The 12,695-nt window shown below is 31.5% G+C and overlaps 1 protein-coding gene across 1 annotated transcript; it reads left to right on the top strand.

Moving 5' to 3' along the window:
- The first annotated feature begins 11,103 nt into the window (after window positions 1–11,103).
- Window positions 11,104–12,695, top strand: LOC131647643 (uncharacterized). The gene is made up of 2 exons (XM_058917513.1): window positions 11,104–12,163; window positions 12,454–12,695. The coding sequence occupies exons 1-2, from the start codon at window positions 11,179–11,181 to the stop codon at window positions 12,483–12,485; spliced, it is 1,017 nt and encodes a 338-aa protein (XP_058773496.1). The 5' UTR covers window positions 11,104–11,178; the 3' UTR covers window positions 12,486–12,695.

Below are 12,695 nucleotides of genomic sequence, written 5' to 3'. Positions count from 1 at the left end.
TAACTAAGCAATATTATGACAAATAGTACAACATTTAATACTGACAGTACAAATATTACATACTATATTGAACAGTACGACGAATAAACGGTACATTTAAGAAATGAGAAATACGGCAAATTTTAAGAATGACGATTGATAACCCATGCTATGAACAATAACATGTAGATGATTGGGAGCATAACCATTGCAGGTCCACACTCCTCAGGACTATGCAGGCAGAAGAAAGTCATGATCACCGTAGCAATGGTGATGACTGTAAGAAACAGTGTCTCTATCCACTTTGCCATTCTTGTCAGGGAAGAAGAGAAAATAGATATGAGGTAGGAATTTGAAAGATGAGTTGGAATTTGATGTGAGATTTTATGGAAGAAAATGAGAGGTATTTATAGAATGGAAAGAAGGAAAGAGACGTTGGGGAATGATGTGATTCCGTACAAAAGGAAAATTTGAGTGGAAGTAAGATTTGAAAGAAAGTGTATGATAGTGTTGGAAAAAGGAGAGATTTGATTTTTGAAAAAGAGATTTGAAAAGATTTTTGCAAATATTGGAATATAGTACAAAAATTAGTGGGAAACAAAAGATAATAATCTATTTGTTACCAGTACAGTCTGAGCTTCCTGATTCTGCGCCTGCAAAAAGATTTAACTCTGTACCAATTGTGTCAGTACTATTTATCTGTAAATAAATAAATAGCATGTGTGAAGTAATAAAGAGTATTTGGCGTTTGCGTAAGAATAAATTCAACTGCAAGCCAAATTACTGTATAAGAGAAATTCTAAAAACTAAGTGTTTCATATGTTAGGATATTTGTTTGAAATAAAAATCCATGATTATATGAGACCCTTAATTTTCAGATTGGAGTTTTCTTGAAAAATATGTGGGCAAATTTTGGGGTATAACACCTATATGAGTACTTTTCTCAATTTGTAGTTTAGCTGCACTTCTCCCTAATGTCTCAAGAGGTGCAACCAACTAAACAAATATCACTGCCAATTCTTAGCTACTCCAAAAAAAGCTTAAATTAAACACACATCTGAAATCAGAAATAAAAATTGAATAGAAACGATAAATCAAAATCCCCTCGGCTGACATCTTTCTGCTACGATAAATTGAATAGAAACGAAAAAAACAATAAATGTAGAACTTTGTCTTCTGCATCTGAAAAAGCGAGGCAAATAAAAAATTATGAAAGTAAATAGTAAGATAGTTTATTATGCCATATTGAGGGAAGTGCCAATAAAATATGCACATATTCTTGCAGAACTTACTGCCGCATTTGCACAGTTTGCTGGGTCAAGATGATTTTTACTTTGAATTACAAAAAATGATCTAAGGAATGAACATATAGATCACTTTTGCGATGAAGAGGCAATTCACACGTTTCTCGAACCAATTTGCTCAAAGAAACATGTCATGCTAATATCCCTTCTACAACTGCTACATTTTCCTATAAAAAAGAACTTATTAATGTTTAGAATCACTTCCAAAAAGGGTATATCATGACATATGTGAAGGAATTCAACAGTAGGTTAAGCAATTAGCTTTCTTATCAACATTTGATCATAAATCTCAATAGCACTGCAACATTTTCTATGAACAGCCAAACCCATTATCATTGAATTCCAATAGCACATGTTTTTGAATCTACTTATCTCATCAAACACCTCCCATGCAACATCAATCTTCCTGCATTTCACATGTATTTTTAGTACAACATACTTACAAACAAAAACAATCTCCATGCATTTCACATACATTTCCTATATAGAAATACATTATTACGTCACTTTCTGAAACATGTTCTGATTCAAATATGTCATGAAGATCACTACGGTAAACAATATTTGATTAAGGAACATATGAGTGGTTGATTTATATAATTGAAAATCAAAGAAATAGATAGAAACTTGTTCAGCATGTAGCATGCACTTCACACAATCACTATTAACATAATGATCGCCGAGATCCATACACGTAGCTTTATTTGCCGATGCAGCCGTAACAGCTAAATCGCCAACATGCTTCAGTATCCGACTCTATAATAAAAAACATCTAATTATTATTCAATAATTTTTCAGTATGCTTTACTGTCATAGAAAATTACCTATATTTAGGCTTAGCTACCGCCAATATCAGCTCATTTAAGAGATCTTTCTCCAAATCAACAACTTTTGGAGTTACATTCCGTGTGGTGGTGGACTTTTCATGAGTAAAAGACTTTTCCTGGTTAACACAATGTCCTCCAAAACCATGTCAGTTATCAAGCAAAAAAATGAGTTATCTACAATATACTTTTCACATAAGCAAATAACAATATAAACATTAAACATTATTATAGAAGTAAAATATCACATAGAAAACAATAACAATATAAACATTAAACATTGTCCACCGACTTAGTCGTTCCCAAAATTATGATAGATCTTGGAATCAAAACTGAGATCAATATCAAACAATAATAATTATTAACAAAAATAAAGAAATCTAATAAAAAAAACAAACAATAATAAGTTCTAAAGGCATTTACATATAGCAAACTTACAAATGGTTGGTAGAAGAAACCTTCTTAACTATACAATCTCAACACAACCTGTTTCATACCTACAAAGATTAGTAAATAATAAACATTGAAAAATAAAACAATAATGGAACAAAAAATATGAACTTTGCACTGGAGTTTATCGATATTGCACCGTCTATGTCATATACAATAAAAAAATTGGTTCAACCACAAAAAAATAACCCACAACAATAACCCAAAGTTCAAAAATTAAACAAATCAAATCTACCAGAATAAGTTAATAACAAAACCTAAATTGATAAAGTCACAAATAAACCTTTTTGAATCCAACCGCCAAAAATTTGTCGCCAGAAACCTGTTTCCACCACCACCCAACTCATTGCCGGAAACTTGTTTCACCACCACCAACTCATCGCCGCCACATTAGATCTGAATGTTAAAACAAAATAATTAAAAAAAAACATAGCAAATGGTGAAAACTTTAAAATGATTTTTGTTAGAAATATGAAACGAACAACAAACCTTGATTTGCAGCACCATTGTTGTTTCGGTGTGATACCCTAAAATTGATGAAACCTTAAAATCACAATCCAACATATTCATACGCTGTAAATCGATTCGCACACCACTATTGTTTCGGTGTGATACGAATATACCAAAATAGGGAGAAGAGGACGGTGATGATGTTGTTATAGAATGAAGGTTGAGAAAGAGGAAGAAGAAGATGAGTGAGAAGGTTGAGGAAGAGGAAGAAGAATAGGACATTTTGTAAGTAGCTCGAGAGATAAAAAGAGGAGAGAGAGAGAGAGAGAGAGAGAGAGAGAGAGAGAGAGAGAGAGAGGAAAGGACGAGACAGTGAGAGAGATTAGAGAAGAGAGAAAGTAAATAGGAAGAGAGAGAAAGATTGAGCAAAATGAAGGGTATTATGTGATATAGTAGTAATGGAAAGCATTGTTTAATAATATAATATGTCAATTCAGTGTAAAAAGACCAAAAAACCAACAAATTTAGTAAGTGTGAAAATAATAGAGATGGGTAGAATGGTGATTTCCATATGTATATATTTTCTTATATGGTAGATGTGGTTAAATTTTGTTCTGGTTGCGTCGGTCTAGGTAGAGTTGTTAAAATGGGCTATCTGGTCCTAAATGGATCGATTCTGGAGGGCCCAGAGTTTTTTAAGTTATGTAATATGAGTTCGAAAATTACTACTCGAGACCGACCTTTGACGGCGTACCCGACCCTAAACGAGTTTTTTTATTTAAAAAAATTGAAATAAAAACTCCATAATATTTATTATAAATAAAATTAAAATTATATTATTTTAAATTTAATACATGTACTATATTATCTCTTATAAATACTATAATGTGTTTTTAAATACAATCTATCTCTAAATTGTATAAAATAATACTTGAATATTTAACATATGAGAAAAACTAATATACTACGATGAAAGAATATTGATTATATTAATGTATAATATCTAAAAGAGAAAGATTAAATAGAATAGAGATAAAATTGAGTGAGGTGAGAAAAATTAATATGCTATTTTGGGGTAAGAGAGTTTAATTTTTTTTTTGGAGAATAGATAATTTTTATTATTCCTCAAAAAACAGTTAAGAACAATCGATCCATTTGGATCCCGGTAACCAAAATTCAAAGATTACTAAAAGACAAGTAACCCCTAGCACGAATCACTTTATAGTAAGGTCGTCTAGATTTATATGATTTCTAAGACTCTTCATCACATCTTCATCAGGTAGCTTTTGTTGGAAAGATTAAATAGAATAGAGATAAAATTGAGTAAGGTGATAAAAATTAATATGCTATTTTGGGGTAAGAGAGTTTAATTTTTTTTTTGGAGAATAGATAACTTTTATTATTCCTCAAAAAACAGTTAAGAACAATCGATCCATTTGGATCCCGGTAACCAAAATTCAAAGATTACTAAAAGACAAGTAACCCCTAGCACGAATCACTTTATAGTAAGGTCGTCTAGATTTATATGATTTCTAAGACTCTTCATCATATTGCATCTAATAGCCACAATGTATTGGACTTGCTTCACCACATCTTCATCAGGTAGCTTTTGTTGGAAAATGACCTCATTCCTCACTTTCCAAATCATATGGGCAGTTTCTGCTAAAGCATTTTTCAACTGAAGTCTTATCCAACCTTTCTTACTTGTTTCCCTCATAATCCACTCCTTCTCAGTGTTCCACAGTTCACCATTTCTATTATAGCCAATCCAAGTCAAGATTGTCCTCCAAATCCGCTTTATGTACCTGCAACCAAAATAAAGGTGGTCGATTGTTTCGTCCTCTTGAAAGAAACAACAACCTTTATCAGTTATTATGCCAAATCTGTTAAGTCTATCTTCGTGGGAATTCTCTTTATAAGCACAAGCCACAGATGAAACTTTGCACGCGGTCTCGCATTGTTATGAAAAATGACTTTCTTCCAAGGGACTTGTTCTCTATCACCTCTAATAAGTTGGTAGTTCTCCATAATATTGAACTTGTCCAACTGCAGAGTTTGGTCCCACTTCTGATTGTCTTCAATTGTAGTTCTACTGTTCAGAATTTGCTTAAGGATCCAAGAGCAATCTCCAGGGGGATTCCATTGCATAATGTCTCTGCCTTTTATGTAGTATGCATCCAACCACTTCACCCAGAGTTTATCCTTATTTGCTTGCATATTCCACAGCAACTTGAGCATAGAAGCTTGGCTCCATTCCACCAGAGAAGTGATACTGAGACCTCCAGCATTACGAGGATTAAAAACTTTTTTCCCAAGCCACTGGAGCCTTTCTACTCCCTTCAATTTCCCCACTCCCTAAAACACATCCTACAAATTGCTTCCACCTGATGGATTATCAACTTGGGCAGAGGAAAGACTTGGAGCCAATGCGCAGTCACAGAAAAAATTACACTTTTCACAAGCTGGCTTCTCCCAGGAAAACTTAACAAAGTAGCAGTCCAATGATTGATTCTGGCCACAATCTTATCAATCAAGGGTTGGCATTGGTTGATACTCAGTTTTCTACTTGATAATGAAACACCGAGATATTTGAAAGGAAGTGATCCTTCCTCAAACCCTGTGGTTGTCAGAATAGCCCTCTTTTCAGTGGTACATCCAAAATACACTTGACATTTCCTGGGATTAGTCTGCAGCCCTGTAGAGTCAAGAAAACATTTTGAATTTGCTCATCATATGCTTCATGGATTGATCATCACCTCTACAAAACAACATCAGATCATCTACAAAACAAATGTTAGTAATCTTCAACCTAGCACACTTAGGGTGGAATTTGAATTCAGGATTGGTATGCAGTTTGGTCATGCATCTATGCAAATATTCCATTATCAATACAAATGTTAGAGAATTTAAATATTAATATATATTTTTTAAATTTTGTAATTATGCGGGATTAATGGGTTACCCACGACCCATATGGGATAACCCTAATGGACAAAGGACTTTTTAGAGTTGGGCTAAAAAAGTCCTGAAAAATATGGGCTCTAATTTTAAGGCTCAAGCCTTATGATATTTCAGGCCTGGCGGACAGACTTATATGAGCTAATCCATTTTGAAAGCTCTAGATCTAGGATTGGATAGATAGAGATCAAATTAATTGGATTAAAATGAATTGGATTTTTAGATGGGTGACATAAATTCTTTGGTTCACAAATGTTTTGAACAAATTTAAAATTAAGAAATTGTTTATATAAAAATGGCATGTGTCATTCATATATTATTATTTCCATTTTTATTCATTTTAACTTATAAACAACATAGAAAAAATTGTCTGAGATACAATTTCTTAGGTGTGATTTGTATTATTTTTGAATTAAAATATGACAAGTATATAATTTTTTCTTACACATGCAATTTTCTCATATATTTATTCTTTAAATGGTGTTAAAGTACACTTGTCATATTTTTATGAGTTAAATATATCATACCCTCTGCCAATATAGAGAGTTTTGATTTTCTCCCATTTAAAAAAAATTATGATACTCCTTAATAAACCAAGATTTCTTCACCATAGTCCATGGTTCACTATTCAGAAGAAAATCTCCTACGTGGCATCTCACGTGGTTTATTTTAATATTTATTTATTTATTTAATTGTGATGTGTCTTTATTAATATTAATTTTTAATTATTTTAAATATCAGGTTGGCATTTGATTTATTATTATTCTAAGTTTAGAAAAATGAAAAGTTATGAAGACAATAGAACTTGAACTCATATCCTTTCCATTATGAGAAAGAAGGCACTACCACTATATTATAATGTTTATGCTCTTTACTTTTAAGCGCTACCACTAGGCCAAAATGTTTATGTCGTTTACTTTTAAATTAAAATGTTATTGATATATAAATATGAAAAACGAAAAATAATAAAAAAGTTTCCACAGGGGTTCTATCCCAAGAACATTCACAACAACTTCAAACACCCAACCGCTAAAAAAACTATTACTAAAAAATAATTGTATTATTCTACAATCAAAAAACGGATTGCATTTTTTCGTGAAAATAGAACCAATACATAGAAATATAACTCTTTGTTCAAAAAATATTTGTGTCTATTCACAACATGAAACGCGTTTCTATATTTCATATTTCCATTATATTTATAGTTATATCATTAAATAAATAATATTATTAAATATTAAATAATTAAATAATACTTATTGTTATTAAATAATTTATAAAATATTTATAGTTACATTTAATAAAATTATTAAAATATTAAATAAATTATTTATTTTTGAATTTAAATGCAATTTTTTTAATGTAATTAAAAATTAATTTTAACTCATCATTAATTTTGTTTTTGAATAATTTAATTTAATTTGTCAAAAAATAATTTTATTCAATTTTGAATATTAATTTAATAGCATTTATCTATTTTATTAAATACATTATAGTTATCTATAACTATATATAAAGGGGATAGGACAATTTGGACTGACCTATTTTCATTCCTATTTTACTCTTTTACAAGTAATTTATTTATTTTTTTAAATGAAATAATAATAAGAAGATGCAGTTTCTTTTCAATATAGTAATTCAAAAAAGACGGGTATAACTGCAGAGTTGGTTTTTTCAAACTTTTTTTATAAACCTCTCCATGTATAACTTCTTAACCCAATATGTATATAGTTAATATTATTTAACTTCAGACTTTCTTCACCACCATTTTTCTAGCAACAGAGACAAATTGGTAACATGGATGCATGAGTAAACTCTATTTATAAAGGAGATAAAGAGTTTTGGGCTGACATATTTTGTTGCCAAATGTAACAAACAGGTTATCATGGATGAAAGGATGAAGATAACGACTAAAATCTGGTACCTCTGTATTAGTTGCAGTTACACACACAGAGTACCTTTCTCCACTTTGTGGCGTGGATTCCATATTTGTAGTATTGGCTATCATGAGACTTTTTCAATGTCGCCACAATATCTCCATTTTACTCCTCTTCGTCTCTGTTAATTTAGTTTTCTCTTTGAATACTCGATAACCTATTTATTACATTTGGTTGCTCTAAAGTTTGATAGCCGCTTGAAAGATTGTTGTTCCATTTCATCAAAGAAAATATATGGACAAATTTAAGTCAAGAGAACCACACTTAGAGTTTTCTCCCCCTCTTCATTTGGTTAATTTCTTTTTATTTGATTCATATTTCCTTCTATAATTTAATGGCATATCCCTTTTTATATCCAACTTCTTAATGTTATTGATGTTATCCCTTTTTATTTTGGTTTTGTTAGAGACAGATAATACGTATTATTTTATAAATAAGTAAAGTTGTCTTTGCAGGATCCTAATAAGCTTTAAAAATGGAAGACATGTGTGGCATGTGTTTGATGTTGAATTTAACATATAGTTTTTCTTCCATGTAAAAATTAAAGGTTATTTTTCAATTATCATACTAATCTTTTCTAATTGTACTTCTAACTTCCTGCATTTAAAGAGTTAATTATCATACTCTTACTTATCATACTTCTTTTTAATCAATAAAGTAGAATAATATAGATGTAATTTTATGATACCCATTTTACTATTTTATTCCTTTATCAATTGTCAGTCTAATGTTTTTCTTTTTTTCTCTAGCTCTAATGTGTTTTACAATATCTATTTTGCATCAAATGTTGTATGTTTATCCATTTAATTATTGTGCATGTGTTAGTGTAGAAAACTATTTTGTAAGAATAAAAGGGGATAGAGTATTTTGGGTTGTCATATTTTCTTTTCTTTATTGCCCTTGACTTCCATTTACAAATAATTGATTTTATAATTTTGAATTTTATAACTACTTTTGCATTGATCTATATAACTTCTCTTCTCCATTTCACCTAATATAATTTTTACGAAATCCATAACTGCATTTGTATTTGTCTCAATATCCTTTTGCAAAAATACTCCTTTTCCCATTTTGTTTCTCTCATATTATCTCAACATTTTTATAACATAATTTGGAGTATATTTTATGACACAAGAAAAAAAAGCGCAAATAAAATTAAGTTTTTAAATAATTTCGCCTAAAATAAGTGAAACCAAAAAAACGGTATTTTATAATTTCTTGCATGCGCAAATAAAAAAACGCACAAACAATCACGAGAGTGCATATCACAAAATTCATCACACAAAATAATTAAAATTAATTAAAAATATTCATTTACATTTTGACGTTGTGCGCATTAAAAAAGCGGACAAACTGGCAGAATAGAGAATTCCCTTCTTTTTAATATTCTTTCATTTTTAGTGTAACAGTAGTGTATAGAGAGTGAGAGGGAGAGGGAGAGAGATGGAAAAGGAGAGGGAGAGGGAGAAAGAGAGGGGGAGAGATAGAGGGAGAAAGGGAGGGAGAGAGAAAGAGAGTGAGAGAGAGAGAGAGAGAGAGAGAGAGATATAGATAGATAGAGAGAAAGAGAGAGAGACATTGCAATACACAAAATTTACACAAAAAAATATTCATTTACATTTTGATGTTGTGCGCATTAAAAAGCCGACAAACAGGCAGACTAGAGAATTCTATTCTTTTTATTATTCCTTTATCATTTTTAGTGTAATAGTAATGTATAAAGAGTGAGAGGTAAGGGAGAGAGAGGGAGAGAGATAGAGATATAGGTAGAGGGAGAGAGGGGGAGAGAAGGAGAGGGAGAGAGAGAGGGATAGAGAGAGAGAGATTGTATATCACAAAATTTACACAAAAAAATATTCATTTACATTTTGACGCTGTGCGCATTAAAAAAGCGGACAAACGGGCACGAGAGTGTCCGTTTGAACGCTAGTAATTATAATATTAATTGAATATGAATATTAACTATAATTAAATTAATATTATAATTATAATTAAATTAAATTATTTTTTGACAAATTAAATGCCATGTTGGTATTTATTATTATTATTATTATTATTATTATTATTATTATTGTTGTTGAGTTATTTTAAATGCCACGTTAGCATTTGATTTATTATTATTATTGAATTAATTTAAACATATAAATTATAAATAAAATTAATTTTTCATAACATTAAATTTAATTTTGAATAACATATTTAATAATTTTTTGAATAACATATATTCATGTTTAAACACATAAATTATAAATAATATTCCTTGTAATTTATAAATATTTTGTAAATTTGAAATAATGTTTCTTGTGAACTAATTAATTCAAATAAAAAATCAACTAAAAACGTTTTATAATATACTATAAACATGTTCATATATATATATATATATATATATATATATATATATATATATATATATATATATATATATATATATATATATATATATATATATATATATATATATATATATATATATATTGTAACTATGTTCTAAATATATGGCCTAGTGGAAGTATGTTCAAAAAATATGGCCTAGTGGAAGTATGAAAGATATGAGAAGGGTTTGGGTGACTTTGGATTATAGTGACTTTGTAATTTTCATTCCTATTTCTCTCTAAAACAACCATTCTCTCTCTAAAAATATAATACTTTAATTATTTATTCTTCTATTAAATTGCCCAAAATTACAAAGTCATGGATTAGTAAAGTCATTGACTATTATCGAAATATATACGGTAACTATGTTAAGAAAATATTGTAACATTTATATAACATGTATACTATAACATATAACCTATACATTTTAGTTCATAAATTAAACAAAAACAAATTGAATGGCCTAGTGGTAGCGCCTCATTTGTAGAAAGATTAACAAATAATAATTATGCTATACATTAATTCTGTTTCATTTTTCTCCGCATAACTAGCACATTACCGTTACTGCTTTTACCACTATATAATGTGGTTTTCACCCTTGTATAGTTTTCAAGTTGAATAATGAAATATTATTTGATGACATTTTATTTGGAATTATGCACATCTGATATGGTATCAGCCTCACAATACTTTCTCTCTCTCTCCACGTGATCTTATCAAGATCCACGATCTCAAAATCCTTTCTCTCTCTCTCTCTCTCCTAGCCTTTCTCCTCATCGTCATCTTCTCCTCAAAATTCTTCCCTCACAGAACACCTACCTTCACCCCAATGAAAACCCTTCCCTCACCCTCGTCACACCCCCTCTTGATCATAGCAATTACATTTCTTGGTCAAGATCGATGAGAGTTGCCCTAATTTCAAAGAACAAACTTCGTTTTATCGACGGAACCTTTGTTCAACCTGCTCAAGGTCACCTCTTGCACGATCCATGGCTCCGCTGCAACAACATGGTCCTCTCATGGCTTCAACGTTCTATATCAGAAAACATTGCTCAATCAATTCTCTGGATCGATCAAGCTCATGCTGTTTGGAAAAATTTGGAAACAAGATTTGCTCAAGGTGACATTTTCAAAGTTTCAGATCTGCAAGATGACCTCTCCAACCTCCATCAAGGAACCCTAGACGTTTCAACATATTTCACTAAACTCACCTCAATTTGGGAACAAATCGATTCGCTTCGTCCAACACGTGATTGCACTTGCGCCATCCCCTGCACATGTGGAGCTGCTACTGATCTTCGGAAATACAAAGACCAAGATCGTGTTCTCAAATTCCTCAAAGGCCTCACTGATTCTTTCGCAACGGTTCGTTCTCAAATATTTCTTCTAGAACCCATTCCCTCTTTGGAGAAAACCTTCTCCATGGTCTTAGGTCAAGAACGCAGATCTCATGTGCCTCTCTCTGACTCCACTGATATCTCTTCGATGGCGATGGCTTTTCACCCTACTACTGCCTTTGGGGGAGCTTCATCTCGTGGTCGTGGCAGAACATCCCCAGGTCGTTGCAATTTTCCCCCACGCACTTGTACTCACTGCGGTCGTCACAATCACACTGTGGATACATGTTTCATGAAACATGGTTATCCCCCAGGTTACCACTACAAAAGTCCTAAGCCTTCTATCAATCATGCTGCAGAATCCAGCTCCAGCGATCACACTATCACCTCTCCTCCAGAACAATCTTTGGCTTCCATTCAACACCAATACAACCAAATACTTCAGCTCCTACAACAACATCAAATCTCTCCTGCTCCTATCCCTGATGGATGCCCTCAAGATGGTGCTACCCTCCCTAATGTGAACTCTATTACTACTTCAAAAGATGGTAAGCCACCTGTATACTGGGTAATCGATACAGGTGCTACTCATCACATCACACCTAATTTACACAATTTTCAATTTCACTCTGTAGTTCCTACTATTTATCTTAAACTTCCTAATGGAACCACTGTCTCAACTAACATTGCAGGCACTGTACACCTCTCAAATTCCTTAATTTTATATGATGTTTATTACATTCCCACGTTTCATGTCAACTTAATTTCTGCTACTAAACTTATAGATTCTTCTACTTGTACCTTGACTTTCACTAATAAAGACTGTTTCATTTTGCAGAAAAACTCAACGAGGACGATTGGTTTAGCTGAGCGATATGGAGACTTATATGTGCTTCAAGCTCAGGCCACTCCTACTCACCCTTTACCCTCCTTTAGTAGCAATAATGTTTCTGATTCTACTTCTATTCTATGGCATAGACGATTAGGACACCCTTCCCCTTCTGTTCATAAAATTCTTGCTAAACAATGTTCTGATATCTCTTACAATTTCAATAAAGAATTGCCTTGTCATTTTTGTCA

The sequence above is a fragment of the Vicia villosa genome, linkage group LG2 (genome assembly GCF_029867415.1).
Source record: "Vicia villosa cultivar HV-30 ecotype Madison, WI linkage group LG2, Vvil1.0, whole genome shotgun sequence".
In the NCBI taxonomy this organism is placed as follows: Eukaryota; Viridiplantae; Streptophyta; class Magnoliopsida; order Fabales; family Fabaceae; genus Vicia; species Vicia villosa.
Note: the sequence above shows the minus strand (reverse complement) of the source record. Positions and strands in the feature narration are given on the sequence as shown.

What these genes read in the sequence shown, in the direction of transcription:
- LOC131647643 (XM_058917513.1), top strand. Translation starts at nt 11,179, where the DNA reads ATGAGAGTTGCCCTAATTTCAAAGAACAAACTTCGTTTTATCGACGGA. An exon ending in TATTACTACTTCAAAAGATG is followed by an intron (nt 12,164 to 12,453) that starts GTAAGCCACCTG and finishes TTCATTTTGCAG; the next exon opens with AAAAACTCAACGAGGACGAT.